Source organism: Pongo pygmaeus, chromosome 3 (assembly GCF_028885625.2).
Source record: "Pongo pygmaeus isolate AG05252 chromosome 3, NHGRI_mPonPyg2-v2.0_pri, whole genome shotgun sequence".
NCBI lineage: Eukaryota > Metazoa > Chordata > Mammalia > Primates > Hominidae > Pongo > Pongo pygmaeus.
The window spans coordinates 155,209,869-155,234,204 of NC_072376.2; the positions used below are offsets into that span (position 1 = coordinate 155,209,869).

Below are 24,336 nucleotides of genomic sequence, written 5' to 3' on the forward strand. Positions count from 1 at the left end.
GTGTGAAATGAAGATAATATGTTCTCCATAAGTCTGATGATTAAATAAAATGACATAAAGTGTGAAGCCCCTTGCCCTATTTGATGCAAAGTAAGTACTTGCAAAATTTGGGTCAATATTTTCCTCCCTTTTCATGCCAGAGGCATATGTTCTGGCATGGAAGGAATGCTGCATTTTGAACTGGAAGTTCTGAGTTTGGCTTTTCACTTTTTAATTTATTAGACAATTCACTCGAACTTTCTGAATAGATATTAACTATTTTTTCATGAAAATAGGTATGTTTTCTCCTATGAGAATAACATATAAAAATGTACAAACTGCAATGTTAAATAAGCATAAGATATTATTATAAATTAACATACCTGAATAAAAAGTATGGGCATACATAAGATCCAGGTTTCTATGAATCTGTTCTTCAGAGAGGTGGAAAACTACACTTTTGTCTTATTCTATAATTATGAGAATTTTCTTTGATCAGTTTCTTCAACAGCAGATTTATTGAAAGTATCTCATAAAAAATTACATGATCTCCTTAAAATGCAGAGGTGAAGGATGCACACATTGGAAGTGGACACTGGTTTTACATTGAAAATCAACTGTCACTTGTCTTTTTCTATCTCAGCTTTCTGTCTATCACACAGCTAGCCACCCTCGTTAGTTCTGGAAGTTGATACTGAGTGTCTACCCCATGCCAGACTAGCTCTCCTTTCTGCAGATAAAGGAACAAGTCACCTTTGGAAAAACTAAGGCTTAGATTATACCGCTTTTCGAATAACTAACACATTTGGAAATTTTTGGAACCTATCCTCAGTAAATAATGTAGAGAGCAAACTGAGGCAGAGGAAGTACCCCATACAGACTGATGTAAATCCACATCAAAGTTCTGCCTTCAAATGAAGTGGCATTCCTATTCAAATGTAAAGCTTTATTTGCATAAAAATTAGGTGATCACCAGAGGAAAATAAAGTAATTTTCAAAATCTAATTTAATTCACTTAATAAGACCATAAACCAAAGAAAATGAAAGATGCCAAGGAAAAGAGAAGATATATACCAACCAATAACAGGTTTCATTTCCTACTAAGAAAAAAAAAGAGAGTACTCAGTAAGATTTGAACAGAGAATGAGGCCAATTTATTTTGATCCTGTGGCAATACTTTGAAGCTTACTTTTTAACCTACTCTATTTTACATTTCCAGATGCTACGAAAGGCAATGTATGCAGAAAGCCAGACCAATGGGAATTTGAGTATTTCATTTTCCCAACTATAGTGATGATTTGGATCTTACTTTTTCTGAAAGCATCTTTAAAGAATTCTTCAAGCTGTCTGGAGAATGCTGGCTTGCAGAATTAAGCAGTAGGTCTGCATGGGTTGCTATAAGAGGTTGTAGTTGATTGATGTTGCTGAGAACTTCCTTTGCTTTGGCTGTGTTTTCAGGTGAATAGTAAATAAACTGGTATCCGGTACTGCAAAAACAAAGATAAAAATAAGTTACACAAACAGCATAACGAACGTTCAGCCCTTAATATCAGATGGCAAATGATAAACAGAACTCCAAGTATCACGCTTTCCTATTGATAAGAACTGCCCTAGGAGATTTTTAATAATGCACTAGCAATTTTTATGTAAGGTGACGAAAATGCTTTTTAAAACTAGGTAATCTTTTTTTGCTAAAACACTGGGAAGATTAATACTAATACTTGACATGATTACATTATTGTAATTACATATATGTAATCATGTCAAGTATTAGTATTCAAAACAAATTAGTATTACTATTAATTTTTAATGAACTTGAAGCCACATAAGCCAGTGGGAAAAGATTCAAGCCAATCTCAACTTAAATCCTGGTTTGTCACTAACTAGCTGGGTGACTTTGGGCAGCCTTCTTCCTCATCAGGAAAGTGGGAATAATCATCTAAACAATTCTATGAGGTGTGTAACATTAGAAGTCATTCATATAAAGTGCCTAAAATTGTGCTTGGCACAGAAATAGCATTCAATACCTACTACCTAACGTTTCCCCCCATGTTACTAGGTGAGGGGTGTGGAGGAAGTAAATTTTAATAGCTGAGAAATGAGGAGAAAATTAATTAATGTCAAGTGGGCACATGGACAAATTTATTGGACAGAAAAAGGACATTAGTAGCAGAATGCTATTACATAGTGTTATTTTATCACGACACTTTTTCTTCTTATGGTTTTCCATTTAACATACAAAGAAATCCAAAATTGGTTATTAACTAAAGAATTATTGACTTTTCTTTTTAAGAGACAGCATCTCACTCTGTCACCCAGGCTGTAGTACAGTGGCACAATCAGAGTCCACTGCATCATCTAACTCTTGGTAGGCAATGATCCTCCCGCCTCAGCCTCTTGAGTAGCTGGGACTACAGGTACAAGCCATCACACCTGATTAAATTAAAAAATTTTTTTTCATAAAGACTAGGTCTTACTATGTTTGCACAGACTGGTCTTGAATGCCTGGCCTCGAGCCATCCTCTCCTCTTAGCCTCCCAAAGTGCTGGGATTACGGGCTTGAGAATTATTGACTTTTATAATCATCATCCAGGAACTAATCAAGCACATTATGGGAGCAGGGATTCTTTAGAGTGAAGGAATCTTTGATCCATTTCATTAGGAAGAGGCACTCCAGCAGGAAAGCCGCAAAACAGCAAAACAGTTGCCAGAAGGAAAGAAGAGGGAAGTAATGGCTCATGCATGCACAAGATTCGTGTAAACTTGCTTACATCCCATTATACCCAAATGTCAAGACATTTTTTCAAAAAACTTTGCAGTCGATGTTATTTACTGAATATGTCTCCTACATTTTTATCAGCTCAATTATTTAAATTCCATAATTTTATTTCTCATCTTGAAACCTCAGACACCACTAAGAAAAACTGACATCTAGGAAGCGTTATCTGTCCTATTCCTCTCACACTAGTGATTTTTCAGGGGAAAATTATCAGAATCTTTAAGGAAACAATTTTTTTTTGCAAACATATAATGAATATTCCTCCTATTTTATTTATTTACTTATTTAGTAGAAGATTAAAAGAAACGCCCTTTGAGGCTTGGGCTATTCAGAAGATTGAACAAGAAGTCAATGAAGGTATCAGATTTATGAAGGCTAAGAAACATATTACTAGTTTACTTGTAGACTTTTAAATGTCAGAAGCGAGGGGCTTCAGATAAAACGTACCTTAATTTGCTATTATGTATGTCTTAACGCAAGTTAAAGTAAATGAAAAAAAACAATTGCGAGGAGGGGAAAGGAAACAGTAGTCCTAGCCAATTCTCTATGTCTCTTTCTGGCTTCTTGAGTGGTTGAGACAGATATCATGCAAGAGTGTACTAAGGACTTTACAAAAGAAATCATGAACTCAGGCTGGATGTAAAGTTTAATCCGTAACAGGCTTTAATAAATCAAACAGCTCCACATTATTTTTGTAAAGAAAATGATTCTCTAAAGATACAGACGTGTCACCAGAATTTGAACAACGTTTGATACCCAGCAGCTCAGAGAGCAGAAAGCAGGACCTACTTACAGACCCAATGCAGAGCCATGTGGTCACTGCTATGTGATCCCTCTTTGCAGGTCTGCTATCCTGTCATCAGAGGTCGCTTCCTGTGTCCTCCTATGGCTATTTACAGGCTCCCCATGGCTTAGCCTTTGGAAAGCTAGAATGCTCATGGCCTTGTGGGGTCTTCCATCTCTCTCTTCACATGACTGCTTTCTTTTATTATTATTATTATTATACTATTAATATTATTATTATTATTATATTATTATTATTATATTATTAAGTTCTAGGGTACATGTGCATAACGTGCAGGTTTGTTACATATGTATACGTGTGCCATGTTTGTGTGCTGCACCCATTAACTCATCATTTACATTAGGTATATCTCCTAATGCTATCCCTCCCCACTGCCCAAGATAATTTATAGATTCAATGCCATCCCCATCAAGCTACCAATGACTTTCTTCACAGAATTGGAAAAAACCATATGATTGCTTTCTGAATGTGTCTTCTCTGGCCTCTCATACGCTCACTTCTATCCATTCCATTTTACTCCTATCACTATTGCCTTCCTTCTTTACTATTATTCTTTCCCAGAAGTTCACTGTTACTATTTTCCTGAATATTACTACTTTCATTATCAAATTCCCTGACAGTCTCCACTCCATTCTATTCTAATTCACACATTTCTAATATTTATTCTGCACATGTTCTTTATTTATGCCCTAGTTGAATGGTGCTCAAATTTTAGAAGTCACAATAAGATTTCCTTGGTGATGAGGACAGGGCCTCAATGTTTATTGAAAAAAATGCAGATTCCTTGGCAACATCTGCTAAGAGATTCTGCTTTAGTAGGCTGTAGCATTTGTGACAAGCACCTCCAGAGATACGGACGCAGGGACGGAACATCTTTAGAGATACCCTGTCATTGTTGTGACTGAGATCCCCTCTAAACCCTTGATCATGCTACACAAGGACTCTCATAAAAGTTCGTTCTTAAGGTATTCAAATTTTCTTAGCACCTTTTACAAGGCTACTTTTACAACCCATCTTATTCACACAAGTTGCTTTGGTTCCCTCCTCATTGCCAGTGTTTGCTCTCCTAACCTTTTTCATCATGATTTCATCTTTTCCCTCCCAATATATTCCCTTTCCTCTCCCCAATACATTCTTCAATCACCATGATGGGACATAATCCTAACTCCTGCCTCTTTCTCCTAATTCAGTCTCCTTTGGAGCAGAGTTGTGTAGCATGCATCGGTTGTTCTGATGAAGTCTTTTTAACGATGAGCACCTCACCTAGTGAGGCTGAAAGATTCATTTTCCATAATAAAAGCCAACGTTGGTGTCCAAGATGAAAGGATGAAATAGTATGGTATGGAAAAAAAATCACCACTCACAAAATAATTTTAAGTATATATAAATTTTATCTACCTATTCAGTGCCTTACTCTTTAAACAAGTCATATATTTTAACAGTTATAGCTTCTTAAATGGGAAGTAATAAGTATAATTTAATTATCTAGATAAAAAGAATATAACCAAACTCTATTTTATAGTAGTATGAAATTTAAACTGGATCCAAACACTTGAGTCAATGATCAATCAGACAACTCTGGAAGAAAGGCAAAATATTTACTTGGACAAAATATTTTATAGAATATAAATAGTACTGCAAATCACAGATAATGAAAATTGAAATTAGTTTTATAATATTTTTCTATGGAGAGTGTGAATTAAAGTGTACTATATACTTAAATATATTCATTTAAATATGGTTATTTAATATATTTAATATTATTTTCATTAGAATGTACACCTACATCCCCATCCTTACATGTTTGTGTGTGTATACGTTGTTACTATCCATGTCATATCTTGGAGATGTGAAAAAAATATAAAGCACATAATGAAGTAACATTTACATTCATAAGCTCTAATTGCTAACGAAAATACAATTAAAACAAGGACTTATATATTCCTGAGTGTATATTTGTCCCAGTCCCTTTTTCCTGGTCTTCCTTATTTTCCTATCCTCTTGCTCCAAGACTCAGCTCTTGGAACTCTTATCTATATGTCCCTCGTAAGTAATCTCATGGTTTAAATACACATGCTGCACTAATGATTTCCAAATCTCCATCTCTAGCCTAGACTTTCCCGCTGAACTCCAATGAAAACTAAAGCTCTCCTGTTTACAGCTCCAGCTTAACCTGTCCCAAACTGATCCCGAGATCTGCTCCCCACTTTCAACACCCAGCTCCTTTGCACTCTTCCCCATCTTAGATTATGGCAGGTCCATTTAATATTGTCTATGACTCTTTGTCTCTTATCTTTCATCCAACTTTTCAGAAAGTCTTGTCTTTTCCTTCAAAATATACCCAGAATCCAACCACTTATTTCTACACTCATTGCAACCACCCCATCATTTCTACCACTAGGATTATTGTAATAGCTCACAAACTGGTTTCCATACCTCTGTACTTAAACTTATCTATTGTAAGATAAATAATACTCTCAGATATTGAAGTCCTTGACTTACGGTTAGGGTTTGAAGATGGCAGGAGGCAGACAAGAAGAGAAATATAATTTATTTTCCTTAACTCCTTGACCACAAGTGCACATTGTGGGACTTACTCTGTTACTTATCCATCCTTTCCCTTCCCACTCCATTGCTACCTCTACTCCTTAATCTGTTTGCTCAGCCAAGCTACTGTTTTGTGCAGTGGAGCCATTAAAAAATACAGATGAGAGATGATTAACAAGCAAGGAGGAAAACAAGAAGGAAAAGACAGGGAAGGTGGGGCATGAATAGAAGGGGATTAGGATTGGTGAGTTTAGGGAAAAATGACTTAGAGTGGTGTGTCTCTTCTCCTGTGGCAGAATTAAGTGTCCAGAGAAAAAAAAATCTAGAACTATTTCCACTTATTTTTTTTCTAGCTCAAACACTACTTGTAAAAAAAAAAAAATGTGGTCTCTTGAATCCAGAGGAAGGGATATATATGCTCTCAGTTCTGACTGAGAAGAAAATAATATGGATCACAAAAGAAAATTCACACTATAGTGTACTTAAACACACCCTTCTGGTCTCACAGGTTTTAATAACGGGCTTCATGCCTCTCTGCTTTCCCCAACGCACCCTTTCCATTTTCTACTGGGAGTGGGGTTTGGAGAAAAGAATTAGAAAAAAACAAAACAAAACAGTATTTTACCTCTTTTGGACTTCACTTATATAATTAAATGAGTTATATGATCTGTACTTAAATTGATATTTACCTTTACTCCTGTTTTAAAAAAAGTCACAGTTTTGGGCCGGGCGCAGTGGCTCATACCTGTAATCCCAGCATTTTGGGAGGCCGAGGTGGGCAGCTTGCCTGAGCTCAGAAGTTCGAGGCCAGCCTGGGAAACATAGCAAAACCCTGTCTCTACTAAAATACAAAAAATTAGCCAGGTGTGGCAGCGTGCACCTGTAGTCCCAGCTACTCAGGAGGCTGAGGTAGGAGAATTGCTTGAACCTGGGAGGCGGAGGTTGCAGTGAGCCGAGATCACCCCACTGCACTCCAGTGAGGGCGACAGAGCAAAATTCCATCTCAAAAAAAAAAAAAAATGGTTTCATGAAAATTTTAGAGCCAAAGAGTATTGTGAATCAAAAGTTGATTCTGCCATTTATTAGCTCTGTGAAAAACGATGCTAATAGGAAAAAAAATAACATTCATTTCTGCTGAAAATTCCCCCTCTAAGAAAATGTGTTTATTGGTTCAGATCACAGTGGCTTCTACTATTCCATTTTTTAGTTTGCAAGTTCTTACTTGTACTTTCTAAACCATTGAAACCTCTTTTTTATGTACATCCTCTATTTAGCCCTATTCTTGCTTTAATTCAAATTTTCCAGGTACTATTATATGACCTTTAAATAAGCACAGTCCAACATGCTTTATTTCCTTTCCTGGCCTATTTCCACTTGTCCATGAGTTTATTTGCCTTGATTTCGTTTGTCACCTTCCAAGGTCTAGTCAGTTCTATTTCTGCCTAGTTTGGCTTCTGGTATTTTCATGTTGTCCCTGTGGAGATAATACCCAAACCTGGTCTCCTGATTCCTTCCAACCTCGAAAACTTCTCAGCCTCATCCTAGACCTTATGCCCTAATATACTTAATAAAAGTATAGAGTAAGAAAGGTCCAGGAGTAAATATCATACCCCAATACTCTGCAAATATAAAAGTTCCTTTGACTGCAAACAGGCATGAGAGACCTTTATGGGGTGACAAAAATGTCCTAAAATGGGATTGTGATGATGACTGCACAACTCTGTAAACTTACTAAAAATCTTGGAATTATATACTTACAATAGTTCATTTTTATCCTAGACAAACTATACTATAATAAATTTCTTTTAGAAAAAAACAAATCATTCCAACATATGATATTATAGACTAATGATTATGATTCTGGAATAAGAATACAAAAAAACCAGAAGGTACATATATAAGCCATTTTATTTTTTTCCATGTTAAATTTGACAATACTTTAAGACAGTGCCTAATAAAGCCAATATTTTATACTATATAATTTATGCTAATAATTTAAATCTCCTCCTCTATCACTTTAATAGATAATAATCATTGGGTACATATATGCTATGGACCTAGCATTATGTTAAATGCTAGTTTTTCAGGGATTATATTATTTAATTTTGACAACAACCCTCTAAGGAACAAATATTAATTCAAGATGTAGAAATTGAAGCCTGAGTAGGTTAAGTAACTTGACTTGGATCACACAAACTAGCACAGATGCTAAAACCAGGTTCAAACCCGGATCTTTATTGTTACACAGTTTGAACTCCTAATTATGTTTTACTATCTCTTGAACATAGTATCAATCCATTTTAAATTTGGAAAAATTAAAATTCTATAACTAATATGGGAAACATCTTTAATTGAATAAGTATCACTTATAAATATTAAAATAAAATATAATTAAAGAAGTTCTCACCTAATTAAAACAAAGTTCATTAGAGATGTATGATTCTATTTTGTAACACAAATTAAAGAATTTCAGAATTGTCTCACAGTAAATTATTTTCAACAAATATTTAATAACTACTACTCAGTCAATGAATTAAGGAAAGCAAAAAACCAGGGGTACTCAAGGTAATCAGGGGATCATGTGTGATGATGCCAGCCCACTAAGCGCTACATGAAGGGCTGGTAGTGAGAAAGAAGAAAAAGGGAAAAACTATTTTGTCTGAGTCTTCTTCCCACAAGAGCTTGCAAACCTAAGGCTTTATCTAGATGCTTGGTGTCTGTGAATATCCTGAGGACAGCTGTAGTTTCAGGGCTTGCTTACTAACCACTCCTCACTAAAGTTCCTTCATTCCTGAGAGGAAGGGAAAAGGATGGCACATTGCATCCAACTGTTCTAGGTACTCTGAGATTGCAGAATGTTTTTGTTACCTAGTTTCCATATTTGCTGGAAGTAGAAGTTGTAAAAAGATTGTATGAAAACATTTCTCTTATTTTACAACTAAAAAAAAGGAAAAAAGACAAAACAAATATTCAAAAATAAATATAACTGTATTTATCTGTGGCACTCTAACTTATTAACCTTTCCAACACATTCACTGATATGTTTAGATTGATGTCTTTTGCACACATGTCATACTTTCTTTCAGGCACATTGTTTACATACAGCTCTACATGCCTCATAATCCACCAAATAATTGAAATGGCTACATAATGTTCAACTTTAGTGATGCAGAATAGTTTGCTAATTCATTCATTCATTCATTCAAAATGCTTATAATATTTTAGTATTATGAATGGTAATCTATGAACATCTGTGAAAAATTTACTCCTTTTATTTTTATTTTGGCCATATTCCTAAAAAAGTGGTGTTCCTAAGGTGTATTTGAGAGGGCTGCAGATAGAAAACTGATAAGGCTGGAGCTTTAAAAATATTTTTACTGACTACTAGGCAGAACAACTTTAGGCAGATTAATATAGTAACTGACCCTGAGTGCAAATCATCACATCAATTCACATGTTTTTTAATAGCACAAATAATTTATTTAAAAAATTACATTCTCATAAAGACCCATAAGGAATTGACTAGACCAACTACATTTTATTTCTCTCTGGTGGATAGCAAAATCCCTTCCTAAGCTAACATTGCACATTTGTTAAGAGGATGTTATGTGTTGAACATCTTTTGACTGCTTGAGGGTAAATGAGTATGGAAGAACTTGAGACTAAGGACAGAAGTCTAATTTTCTAGCTCTGGTTCCGTCATTAGCTGCACTGGTGACTCAATCTTTGGTCCTTGGTATTTTCATCAATAAAATAAGTAGGAGAATTCATGGTCTGTGGGATCCTCTCTAAGTTCTATGATTTAAAAGATTCTTGGCTGGGCATGGTGGCTCACGCCTATAATCCCAGCACTTTGGGAGGCTAAGGTGGGTGGATGATGAGGTCAGGAGATCGAGACGATCCTGGCTAACACGGTGAAACCCTATCTCTACAAAAAATACAAAAAATTAGCCGGGCGTGGTGGTGGGTGCCTGTAGTCCCAGCTACTTGAGAGGCTGAGGCAGGAGAATTGCTTGAACCCGGGAGGCGGAGCTTGCAGTGAGCAGAGATCACGCCACTGCACTCCAGCCTGGTGACAGAGCAAGATTCTGTCTCAAAAAAAAAAAAAAAAAAAAAGATTCTTAATGTGAAAAAAAGCACAGACTCAACAAGATTATTTTCTTATTTCTCAAAATGTCTCTTTAATGGAGTATAAACAACTGACCTTATTAATTAAGCAATGGAAATGAATGGCTTATTTCCTGTATCCCCTTTCTCAGCTGTCTTGGCATTTACCCAGTTATAGAAACCAGAAACCTAAGTCCTTCAATCCTGCCTAGGCTCCCTCAAGCCCTCAGCCAACTGGATTTAAATTCTGTTAGATATTTCCTTAAAATCTTCAACTCCCCAGGTACCTGTCTTCCCTCATGCCACTATTATAATAGTCTAATTCTTTGCCATTCTTCTGTTCTCTCTACACTGTCACTCCAAATACTATGATCATGGCAATCTTCAGCTGAAAACCTACCAATTGCAGTATCCGTAGCCTAAAGGGTGAACTGCCAGGAGCTGACATAGCAAATAATTGTTTAAGATTTGGTCCTTGCTCCCTGCCCAGCCTAACATCCTTTCACACTCACCTACACTCTAGCAGCTGCTCTGTGTTGCTGGAGTTTATAATCCAGGGTGCAGTGAATGGCACTATCATTCCCCAGATGTATGTGGGAGTCTTCCTTGATACCTCTGGGTTCTTACCTCCACTCGTAACACACATACAACCCCCAAGTTGCCCCTAAATACCTCTGTAATTTATCTTCTCTCCATCTGTGCTGACACTATAAGCCAATCCATCTTCCTTCTCTGATGGGGTTACCACAATAATCAATTATTAATGTAAGCCTCATCACAAGAAAGAGGACATTGAAATAATTCAGGCAAAGTCCCCTCTAATAAAGATTTTGCAATAACAGTATTTATATCATGTAACACAGCCAATTGTTTGATTTTTCCATGACATAAATTCCATATATACAGTTTTTTAAAGTTTGTAATCTTATAAAAAAATGAGATGTTCTACACTTAGCTTTCAAAGCTCTGAAAAATATAGTATATTTTATTTGTAGATGACTGGCAATTTATTTATAGATGACTTTCTTTTCTGCTGTATGCTGCCTTTGCAATGATGACTATTAAATATCTAGAACAACAGACAGCTTTAAAAATATTCTGGAAATCACTTGGAGTTTAATAAGTTCAAAAGTTCCTCCTTGGATTCAGTGAATACTTCTGAGATAACATACTGTGTCATGGTTTAAAATGTTGTTTCAGTTTACAGCAAAGGAGAAATGTAACTTCTGATTTACAGAAAATAAATCCTCAAATCATATTATCTTTATATATTTCGTTTTAAAAATAAACAGAAAAAATGTATTTTTTCTGTAATTTTCATATTAGACTTCACATTTTTACTTTTAAACTCTAATCTTCTTGTTGATTTTTTTTCTGATATATCTCTAGGTATACACATGTAGCCACAGCTATAGTGAAGACAAGAAAATCCAAGAGTGGTTATGTATTTTGTCATTTTCAGACTGCCCTCTTCACCAAATTTGATATCATTAAAAATTTGGGGACAGTTTAGCAAACACATTTTGTCATTTACAATTAAAGTCATTTTCTTTAAAATAAATATTTAATTTTTTTAAATTCTGAACTGTCACACTATATACAGTGTCTCTTGCCTAAATATCAGATCATTCTTTGCCTCACAAGCTTTTGGACAGGTTATTGGAAGAATGTCACAACTTGGAAGTGTTAAAGTCACTACTGCATTACTGATATTGAATCAGGTTTTTAAGTTAGCCATTTTTATATAAATTGTTTCCCTTCTTCTTTCGGAAGACGTAAAAGTATATTTTCCCTTGCTAGTGAGGTGCAAGGAAACACTAATGTTATACCTGCCAAATAGTTGTTTTCAAAGCCTATAAGGCATTTTCCACAAGTGTCTCTTTGTTTCTGTTTCTTTTTCCTAATTCCACAAAAAGTCTCTGTGTCTGCTACCTAATTCTATCACGCTGATCTCTTCTTCAGGCATAGTCATTGGTTCTTCCCTTTATTCTTACGGCAGGCAATCCTTTGATGTTACTCATTCATTTCCCCATATATATATCCATTCATCAAACACTTATCAAGTCAGGTCCTGGGGATACTGTGGTAAACTGGACAGACACATTTCATATTCTCAGAGCACATACAGTCTAGAGGGATTTTGTACACTGGAGACTTAAAGCAGACTTGGCTTAGACAAGGAGTCAGAAGAAGCTTCCAGGCAGAAATGATTTTAAGTGAAGACCTGTGGTGGTGAGAAAGTTCTCTTCTGGTTCACTATGGAGGGTAGAGGGGAGGGAAAGATGATGGTGTCATGGTGCGAGATGAAGCTGGAGAAGAAACCAAGGCCAGATCACATGTATATATTATTGCACCTTAGATTTTCTCCTGCAAGCAAGAGGCAGCTAAGAAATTTTTAAAATTATGAAACACAAGAATATTTGCCTTTAAGAAGTATAATTCCAACCAAGATGAGGATAACTGATTGGATGAGAGCCAGTCTGGAAGGAAGGACGGTAATTAAGAGGTTTGGTAGTAGAATATTTAAAAGACAGTGGTTCTATGGGCTAGGATTATCTTAACCCATGTTTCGTGATTAAAATGCATAACTTCCAGATATATAAGAAAGTAAACTAATTTTAAGTGAAAGCAAGGGAGAAAAAGTTGTCAAGGATTTTCAGGTGCTACATTGAACAGTGGGGTGGATGGTCATACCTTTTTATTAAGGAAAATAACCCCCAAAAGAAGCAAGTTTGAGAGGCAAAGGGATGCAAAATGATTCAATATCTCAATCTTGAGGTGTATGGAAGATACGAGTAAAGTGGAGCTACCTACTAGATATATATTTATAAATATATAGATACATATGTACCTCATCAGCCATACCTCTACTTCACACATGAATAATATCCAAACTCAGTACTCAAGACTGAATGAGAAATTACGCATATTATGCATATTAATACAACTTTTTGGTGGTATTACTTCTAAAATTTAACTACCTCTTAACTAAGAAATCTCAGTTTCTTAGTTAAGAAAGAAGTCCTCTTGGCCGGGCGCGGTGGCTCATGCCAGTAATCCCAGCACTTTGAGAGGCCGAGGCGGGTGGATCACGAGGTCAGGAGATCGAGACCATCCTGGCTAACACGGTGAAACCCTGTCCCTACTAAAAATACAAAAAATTAGCCGGGCGTGGTGGCAGGTGCCTGTAGTCCCAGCTACTCGGGAGGCTGAGGCAGGAGAATGGTGTGAACCTGGGAGGCGGAGCTTGCAGTGAGCCGAGATTGCACCACTGCACTACCACCTGGGCAATAGAGCGAGACTCCGTCTAAAAACATAAAAAAAAAAAAGTCCTCTTAACTAAGTGTAGTTATACTAAATGTAGGAATTTATCTAGAAGAAACACCCAGAAATTTGCAAAGATATATGAATAAGGATATACCTTGCAAGCGCAGGTGGTTCTAATCAAAAACTTAGAAACAATCTAAATGACCATCAATAGTGCATTGGTTAGATAATTATGTTAAATCCAATCAGTAAAATCCTACTCAGTTTTCAGAAAGAATAAGATTTACATGCACTAAATTGAGAAACTGCCTAAACATTTTTTGTGGAAATATATCATTTCTATATATTTACATAAATAATACCTAATATCAATTAAGACCTCGTCATGTGCCAGGCACAGTTATAAATGCTTAGCATATATAAACTCATCGAATTTTAAGAACCACCCTCTGGGGTAAGAAATATTATTTCCACTTTACAGATGAGGAAACTAAGGTACGGAAAGGTGTGGTAATCTGACTAATGTCACAAAGACAGTATGTGACAATCAGAATTCAAATCTACACTGGGAGCGGAGTCTATATATTGTCTGAGATGAAAGTTTCTGCCTGTCCCAGAATAGGGGATAGAAAAATTAAACAGAGTTACAGAAAAGTCAAGAACATTACATTTTCAACATTTGTGTTTGTGGACTAAGAGAATCACTGCTAAAACTTAAATAATTTGACATTCCAAGAAGAAATCTTGCTGCAAAATAGATTAAACTGCTGAGATTGGTTTATTTTAAAGAAGAGGACTACGACAGGTAGGATTTCAACCATACAAGCCTCTTTATTCTTTGAATTTGTGGGCCATAAACAAATTTTGTTTTTGTATACAGCTACAATGAAAATAAGGAGGAAAAACTGCCTTACAAATTCACTTATTACAAATTCACTCAGGATCATGTGAAATTGAGCAAAAATCCTTCCATTTACTTAGTAGCACATTTAGTTCAAAGCTTTGCAGGCCTCACTATTTACTTTGTACAGTATGTTCAAGCCTCAGCATGACGACTTAATTAAAAGCACTTTACTCTCTCTCTATGAAGATTTGGTGTTATATACAAGGAGTTGTATATAGGGAAGTCCACATGGAGAAGAGAAACCTGGTGGGCAGTTTTGGCAGACCTAGCCCGTATTTGCCAAAATATGAACAAAGTTAAGAGCCGAGAGTAGCCAACAAGGAACTAACTCACAGGAGGAAAAAAAAAAATGTACTCCCAAGGAATCAAATTATAATCAAAAGAAAAACTTTAATTACCATCTCCTTCAAAATGATATATTGTCAGCTACTGAACACAGTCCAAAAGAAAAAAAGGAACTGACAGGGGCTTTTATTTAAATTATTCTTATTTCTACAGTGCCCATGTAATTTTACCATAATTTTTAAAAGAAAATTTTGTGACAGAAAATGTTCTTTCTGAAAAGAAAAAAATAAAATATATTTTTATTGAAATATACTTTATTGAAATATTGAAAGTGAATGGGAGATAAATTTTAGCTATAGCCTACGAGACTGACATTTTTAAATTTGGAGTATTGGACATGACTTCCAAAGAAACACAAAGATTTAAGTTGTTTTATAAATGAAGAGTATTACATTCATATTATGTGTATGTGTGTGTGTCTGTGTGTGTATATCTATCTATATATAAATATATATACATTTGCATACCATATATATATATATACACACATACACACACACACACAAAGACACACTTTTTTTTTGAGACAGGGCCTCCCTCTGTCACCTAGAGGCTGGAGTGCACTGGGGTGATCTTGGCTCACTGCAACCTCCACCTTGCAGGCTCAAGTGATCCTTCCACTTTAGTCTCCCAAGTATCTGGAACTAAAGGCACATACTACCAAGCATGACGAATTTTTTTGTAGAGACAGGGTTTTGCCATGTTGCTCAGGCTGGTCTCAAACTCCTGAGCTCAAGCCAACCACTGGCCTCGGCCTCCCAAAGCCCTGGGATTACAGGCATGAGCCATCACACCTGGGCTATATTATGTATATAACTTAAAAATTAGTCATTTTAAACAGTTTTGCAGTTTCAAATTTTTAAAAGAAAAAAATATAAGGATGTAGATTATATGTGGAAAAAAAGACTGGAAGAGAGCACCCAGTATGCTGCCAGTAATTGCTGTTAAGGAGGAATATTACAAGTACGCTTTTAATCTCTGTCTTTTGATTTTTTCATTTTCCAATAAGCATATTTCTTTACAAAACTGGAAAATTATCAGTGAAATTATTTATTAAAATATATATCAATAAAGGATCAAAGTATTTCTACTTAAAATATATATGGCTTGGCCGGGCGCGTTGGCTCATGCCTGTAATCCCAGCACTTTGGGAGGCCGAGGCGGGTGGATCACGAGGTCAGCAGATTGAGACCATCCTGGCTAACACAGTGAAACCCTGTCTCTACTAAAAATACAAAAAATTAGCCAGGTGTGGTGGTGGGCACCTGTAGTCCCAGCTACTCGGGAGGCTGAGGCAGGAGAATGGTGTGAACCCGGGAGGCAGAGCTAGCAGTGAGCGAAGATCACACCACTGCACTCCAGCCTGGGGACGGAGCGAGACTCCATTTCGGAAAAAAAAAAAAAAAAAAAAATATATATATATATATATATATATGGCCTGACATATGAGTTCATACAAAATAGTAAGCATAGTTAAGATCTCAGACTCTAAATTGCACTGTCAATGACTGACAAGTCAAAGGTCTAAGTGGAATCTAGGGATCATGCTAGAAGTAGAAAAAAAAAATCCAAGTAGGGTAAAAAAGAATTACCATCTCCAATCAAATAACATGATCACATTGCTTTCATTGAATGCTTTAAAATCACTCACACTCTTTCATAAAAAGAAATAAAAATTTTTATTCTTAAGAATGGAAGTGAAGGTGATTAAAACAAATATTTTTGTAACTACTGATTAGTCTGCTCATTTGTTACTGGAGAAGGCATAGAAATGTGAATTTATGTTTTGCATCTCCCAAATTAATTAGCGGTTAATAATTCTATCAGAAAAACACATTTCAAAGGTAACAGTATAAGGTTTTGTCTCCAGTTCTCCCATTCCTGGTTTATCGGATGCCTACTATGTTATAGGTTATGGACAGCTTATTTCCCTGATATGATTTTCCCCTTTTTATGCAAAAAGCCTCCTATTTATAATAGAGAATAAGAAAATATCTACCCTTATTCCTCCTTACAGTAGTAAGAAAACTTTTCAGTCCCAGAGTTTTTGCCCTGTGACTGTTTAACCACTGATCTTATAGGTGACAAGGCTGCTTTAACTCTTTGTGTTGCTGTTTGCTGTGGTCTGAATGTTTGTGTTCCTCAAAATTCGTACGTTGAAACCTAATCATGAAGGTGATAATATTAGCAAGTGGAGCCTTTGAGAGATGATGAGGTCATGAGGAATCTGTCCTTGTAATGGGAGGCCCCTGAGAGCTGCCTTGCCCTTCTACCAGGTGAGGGTACAGCTAGAAGGTGCCATCTATGAGGTATGGGCTCTCATCAGACACTGAATCTGCTGGTGCCTTGATTTTGGACTTCCTACTCTCTAGAACTGAGGGCTGTAAGGTTCAGTTGTTTATAAATTACCTAGTTAAGATATTTTGTTAGCAGCAGGAACAGACTAAAATCCTGTTTTACTTTTCTTTAAAAAAGGTCCCCAGGCCGGGTGCAGTGGCTCACACCTGTAATCCCAGCACTTTGGGAGGCCGAGGCGGTAGATCACGAGGTCTGGAGTTCCAGACCAGCCTGGTCAATATGGTAAAACCCCATCCCTACTAAAAATACAAAAAAATTAGCCGGGCATGGTAGCATACGCCTGTAGTCCCAGCTACTCAGGAGGCTGAGGCAGAAGAATCCTTTGAACCCAGGAGGCAGAAGTTGCAGTGAGCCCAGATTGCACCCCTGTACTCCAGCCTGGGTGACAGAGTGAGACTCCATCTCAAAAAAAAAAAAAAAAAAAAAAAAAAGTCCCCAAATTCCAGCACAGGCTGTAGCTGTTGCAAGATCAAGTACAGCCTGCCACAGTCTTATCAGTAACATTTTAATTTACTTTCTTAATACTTTCAAGGTGATTTTTTTCTCTTTTCTGACTGAAATCTGGGGGAAGCAAATGTTCATTATGAGCATCTGGAGCATATTCGGGGAAGGTGGGTGTGTAACTAGGGTAATTGCTCAAGACAGGCATTTAAATTAGGACCACTTGCAGGGCATTATTTCTGTTGTTCCAAATGAATACACAGATAGTAACAAATTAAAATTCTCAAGAAGCTAACATGTCCTTCACAGGCTTTTTAAAAAATTTTTTTATTTTAACAAAGCATCTTGGTTTTAATTAGTTACTTTTTTGTGTTAATGAAAGAGTTAGGCTTTTAGGTCATGATCCTACTTAATGAAAGTTCTGTCTGAATCTGATGTTCCTGACATTGAGGCAGGTGGATCGCCTGAGGTCAGGAGTCTGAGACCAGCCTGGCCAACACTGTGAAACCTCCATCTCTACTAAAACTACAAAATTATCCAGGGTGTGGTGGTGTGCACCTGTAGTTCCAGCTATTTGGGAGGACAGAGACAGGAGAATCTCTTGAACCCAGGAGGCAGAGGTTGCAGTGAGCCAAGATCTTGCCATTGTACTCCAGCCTGGGCAACAAGAGCAAAACTCTGTAAAGACAAGAGAAGAGAAGGGCAAGGAAAGAGGAGAAGAGAAGAGAAGAGGGAGAAGAGAAGAGAACAAAAAAGCTGGGTGTGGTGGCTCATGCACGTAATCCCAACACTTTCGAAGACCAACGTGTGCGGATCCCTTGAGCCCAGGAGTTAAGACCAGATTAAGCAAGATGTTGAAAATCTGTCTCTGCAAAAAAAAAATAAAAATTTGTTGGGTGTGGTGGTGTGCACCTGTAATCCCAGCTACTTGGGAGGCTGAGGCAGGAGAATCACTTGAACCCAGGAGGTGGAGGTTGCAATGAACAGAGATGGCACTAATGCACTCCAGCTTAGGCGATAGAGTAAGAATCCATCTCAAAAAAAAAAAAAAAACAAAAAAAAAAAAAAGAAAAAGAAAAAGTTTAAAGAAAGCAAAATACACGTTGTAGGAATAAATTTTCCTTTCTTTTAAACAATACTAAAAGTAAAAACTTGATTCATATTTTGAGGGAGAAATCCATAAACTTTCACATGATGTTGAAGTAAATCAACTGACAGTAGGTACAAGTAGACGTTTGATGTTACAAGAGAATACATAAGTTACAAACATCCTAATTTGGGTCTATTAAAAAAATGTGTAATTAGAGTTTTGGTAATCCTAGAAAGATATCAAGTTTTCAGTATGAAATCCTCTATGGTATGTTCAATTGTATGTGTCTGTATGTTACTCAAGCCCAGATTGTCCAAGATCAAAATTCTTATAGCTTTACTCTCACATTCAGTTCCATTTTGCAACACTCTAATGAGTTTTGGGATTCTCTAAACAAAAATTTCCAGTAAGTGAGTTGTAACACTTTATCTCAATAAATATTCTTTTACTTAGATTTCCTTTTCTCTTGATATATACCAATTGAAGTTCTATATAGTTTTTCAAGTTCAACTCATCTGTGTAGCTATTTCTGTTTTTATTCTCCAAACCTTTTATCTGTCTTCAGATAGCACTATTCACTCATAGCTATATCAGTAGTTCTCAACCCTGGCTACATATTAGACTCACCTGGGAAGCTTTTAAAATGTATCAATGCCCGGGTCCCACTACCAAAGGCTTTGACTTAATTTGTCTGGGGTGATATCCTGTTATAAATAAAAGGTTTCAAAGCTCCAAAGGTGATTCTAGTGTGCAGCCAAGGTTGGTAACCCCTGCTCTCTATATTATTAATCTTATTGCATTATGATTATTTGTGAAACTTTTTCTCCTATTCTAGTTTTTAGCACTTTTAAGTCAGCAACCATATCTGATTTCTATGTGAATTCCAATGCCTGTTGTATTTGATTTATAGCATACCTATATATACAAGATGCTCCATCTCTTATTCAAGGAAAGTACAATGTATTACAGAAACGTCGTACAAGAAAAAACCTAATACATTACTGTGGCCTAGTAAGGCTACAAGAGAAGCAAAAGTAAAATATTAGGGAGGAGAGCCAAATCAACTTGAAAAATCAGGAATGCCTAATTATAAGGGTGAAATCTTCACATGGACCATGTGTAGAATTTTGAATAGGATTATGTAAATGGCTTTCACAGAAAGAAATGAAAAATAGTAGGAAATGAAGAGAACAGAATAATTTCTTGTAAAAGGAAACAGAACGAGGAAATAGGAAAAGGTATAAATACATGAAGCCCATTTAGGAAATAGTTTATATAGCGTTTTAGAAACAACAATAGAAGAAGTGGGTGATGAGGGTAGACATTGGTGGGCAAAATCATGGATGCTTTGAATGCCCAGTGGATAAGTATGGACTCCCCAAAGTTCCTAAGCACAAGAGTAAGGTACTCAGATACTGTGCTTTAAAAGTTCAGTCTCCCTAATTATCTTGCAACTTTGAATAAATATGGTTGTGTGATGTATGACCTGAACTGCTTTATATAAATACTATAAGCAATGTTCTTATGCTAAAACCCTTTTTATTATGTGGCCAATGTATTAATCACAAAAGAGATCACCAAGGGACATAAACATAAATTACATCTTTTCTCAGATGACAGTATTTTATTGGCTTAGCTGAGAAAAAAATAAACGAAGGTGAAATAGTACAATGGCTGTAGTAGTTCCCAAAAAACCTGGTCTAAAAGACTTGGCTATCTGGGTTTTTTTGTTTTTGTTTTTGTTTTTTTTTTTTTTTTTTTTTTTTGGTGGGGGGCAATATCAAATGAAAGATGAGGCAAAGAAAAATTTCCTCACTTGTGATTTCATGTCCTGCAAAATGTCATTGTTTACTTTAACCTAAAGCCCAAATTACTCATTTCACATAGTCATTTTTACTTCTGTACATTGCTGTTGACTGACAAATGCAATATTTGTTGCTGAAAAAGCCTGCAGAAAAAGTATGGGCATGGTGTGATAACTCTGTAATCATTAAGTCTCTGCTAAAGTCAGCTCTTAATTTAACGGGTAGGCTGATAGCCATGCTCACCAGTATATTGCCTCAACAAGCTGTATTTGTCCCAAACCACTGCCCTATGGAGAATTCTTTTAAGATCCACAAAGTTCTTTTTTATTTCTTTTAAAATCTTTATCTTATTTTATCAATAAAGCAATGAAACACAAATGAAAAATTTAAAGCAATCAGTGTTTGCAAGCATTGAACACGTTTTTACTTTTATCTTAAAATTAACCCAAGATCTGTAAGAGTGTGTGTGTGTGTGTGTGCATGTGTGTGTGCGTGTGTGTGTGTGTGTGCTGATATGTAACATCCCAGTGAAAAGTGAAGAAAAGTGAAGGATTCAAATATTTATGCAAACATTTAAACCTTAAGAAATATTATTTAGAGTCTAACCATAGAACTCAACAGTTGTCTTTAACAGAAATATGTTTCATAAAATTAGAGGGTTAGGTTCCATATTTCACATATTGATACTTTCTATGCTCAACAGGATTCCGACTGCCCTGTGGGCAGTTTTGAGTCTTCTAATTGGGTTATATACTTTAAAATTTAATTGAGGAAAAAAAAATAGATTAAGTCAACTCTCAAGGCTGAGACATAGTTCCAGACAAGATGAAGTAAATGCAATCTATTTTACTTCCCCTGTTAATCACAATGAAACACTCTAGACAAAACATATATGTCACCTATCAAAAGACTCTAAAAGGTAGACTAAAGGAGGTATATTGGTTAGGGGCCTCAGGACTTAAGGAATGATATGACAGTGAGTTCCACGGGATTTTTCTTGCCTCCTATAATGTCCTAAACTGGGTGCCACAGAATTTCTCAATGCAGCAAAGCACCAACAAAAAATAGCACCCAGAAAAAGCCAAAGAACCTGGAACAGGGTGGCCCAGCCATACCAACCTGTTCTGGGGGTGAATACCAGAAAAACTTCATGCCACTCCCCCACTAGAAGAATGGTACAGTAGGGAATCAGTGAGAAACACCCTTCATCCCCACTCAGATTCCATGGGCAAAACCCTGTCTTCCACTCATACCCCGACTTCAGTAGGGATGGCATCCCTTCCCCCATGGGGCCTATGGTTTGAATTAACTTCCAACTCCCATAAAGTAAATAGGAGATGCCTCTCCCCTGCAGAGCCCATGGTTGAAACCTTGGCTTCCACTCCCCACTGCAATAATATTTGTGAGAAGGGTGTGAATATTAATGAGTAACCTGAGGGAGTTTCTTCGTGGTGATGAAACAGTTATATATGATGTTTATAATAGTGATGGTTACTCTCATCTACCCATGCAATATAATTTTATAAAACTATAAACCTTTCCCCACCAAAAAGCAAACAAACAAAAATGAACAAAAAACTAGAAAAATCAGAATAAGAACTATAACTGAGTTAATACTGTACCAAAATCAATTCCTTAAAAGGAAAAAAGAAAAATATATATGTATTGGGAGTTTATATATTTATATAATAGTAAGTCAGTTATTCAATTCTAACCTCCTTTAAATGCTTTCTTCCTAAACATCTGGGCACCAAAAAACAAATTTCATATTTGATAAATGTGATAAAACTTTAAAAAATTTTCTGGTTTTGGTACTCAAACAGATTTTCTAATACTATTACTAAATCAATTGTGACTAAAGAATGACTATTTTTCCCTAACTTTCAAAATGTGGATTCTTCAACAGACACCAGGACCTACTCAAGGGTGGAGGGTGGAGGAGGGTGAGGATTGAAAAACCACCTATTAGATACTATGCTTATTACCTCGGTGGCAGAATAACCTGTACACCAAATCCCTGTAACATGCAATTCACCATGGTTAAAAAGAAGAAAGAAAATAAATAAAGGAAAAAAACCTGCACACATACCCTTGGAATCTAAAAGTAAAAAAAAAAAAAAAAAAAAGAAAAACAAAAAAACCCTGGGATTCTTAACTTAAGAAGAGTAACTATTTGAAAAGGAAAGTAGTTATTCTTCATACCTGGATAATGCACTTTATGTTTTACATGAGCGTGGTCATAGCCAGAGAATATTATAGGATAACCTCAACTGATGAGACATGGGGGAGAACAATAAACTACTGCTGCAAAAGCTTTATAAGGCAATATTTAAAAGCATGTAAAAACAAAAACTGAGGAAAGAGTATATTAAAATTATAAATAATAGTGGTAATACTCATGCCTTTCCCTAAGGAACAGAACATAGAATTCTGTATTGTTGTGTCTTTTTCAAGTGGCACAGTTAAATGTGCCTCAGGCCAGCATGGAAATTACTAGTAGGGTAAAAATCATGAATTAGGAGCCATATTCTCCATTCAGTATCTTTGGCTCCACAGTGAAGTCAGACTGTATTTCTAGCTAAATCTCTGAACACTCCTTTGAGTAAGCAATAGTTGACACTAGAATAGCACCCCTTAGTCATATGACTTCCGGAAGATTTTCTGCCATCACAATGCCACTCAGTAAGCAAGACACTTAGGCAATTTGTTTAATCTAATTTCTTCTCTGGTAGTTTTGAGATATTTAACAACTCTATGTTACTAAATAGGTTAAGATGTCAAGAACTATACATTGTGATAGACCAATTGCCTTGTATATAGACTTCCCCAAAGGGGAGATGTTATTAATGGAATCTGTGCTTTCCTCCTGTCTTTACTTACTTTCTTCTTTCTGTTTCAAATCTATGGAGTAGTTTCCGAAGACCACCATTCTTAAATCCCTGAAAATGGGCAGCTGGGGCTCCCACAGTGATGACATCGTAGAGAGCATCTGGAATGGAAACAGACAAGGAGATGAACACTTTGCAAACATTTATCTCCATCATGCTGTTTGCGTTGAAGCATACCTACTGTAGGAAGTATGAGAAATTATTCTGTTTAGTTTTGCAGGAATAACTATGAACTCACATCTCAAGGGAGAAAGAGGAGCTAATAATCAATCTTTCTAAAAGCCACCTGTGCACCTAAACAAGATATAATATTTTCCTGATTTATGACTACATCTTAATTATATGCTACAGTGTAGAACAGTGTGTTCTCCCATTATTCTATATACTTACTGAGATAACATGTTAATTGCTCTTTTGTGTATTTTACTTTATTGAGTTTTGCATCATTTAATTTGCAATCATGTTGAAATTCAACAATAATGAACAATCTTTCAACCAAATTTTACATAGAAAAAAAAAACACAATATTAAGCATTTTGACTCAAGGGCAGATTAGTACTAGTGCATTTTTGCAAATCTATACAGAGTGCTTTCCTGATGTGTATACTAAATCTTACACACTTCAAATAGATGCTTTTGCAATTTCCTTAGGTGACATAGAAAGAATACACAAAATGTTTCTTGTTCTGTTTTCTAGTAAGACACTTCGTTTTTATAACAAAAAATCCATACACTTAAATTGAAACTTAATCCTTTGATCTTGAAAGCCATGAAGTTTGATACATATTAAGTTTATGGCTTCAAAACATGCCATCATTTTTACATTCTAATGCAAAGTATCCCCATAAGAAGGAAGACAGAGTGAATGCTCTCTTGTTAAACTATATTTTATTTGAGAAACCTAATTTCATAGTAGATCCTTTTCAAATTGATTTTGCTATTGACACTTCGGTTGTTCTTCAGATCTCATTTACTAGGAAAACATAAATTATTTTATTAGCTTCAGGTAAACACCATAACT

At 36.0% G+C, this 24,336-nt stretch overlaps 1 protein-coding gene across 8 annotated transcripts in view; it reads right to left on the minus strand.

Annotated features, from left to right (window-relative positions):
- INPP4B (inositol polyphosphate-4-phosphatase type II B) overlaps window positions 1-24,336 on the minus strand; it is an 831,569-nt gene that overhangs the window by 142,042 nt on the left and 665,191 nt on the right. For all 8 annotated transcript variants that reach the window (XM_054486648.2, XM_063664144.1, XM_054486649.2 and 5 more), the window contains 2 exons: window positions 23,308-23,416; window positions 1,289-1,466 (listed from right to left, as the gene is read on the minus strand). In XM_054486648.2, the coding sequence (XP_054342623.1) occupies window positions 1,289-1,466; window positions 23,308-23,416 (287 nt within the window). The remainder of the gene's footprint in view (window positions 1-1,288; window positions 1,467-23,307; window positions 23,417-24,336) is intronic.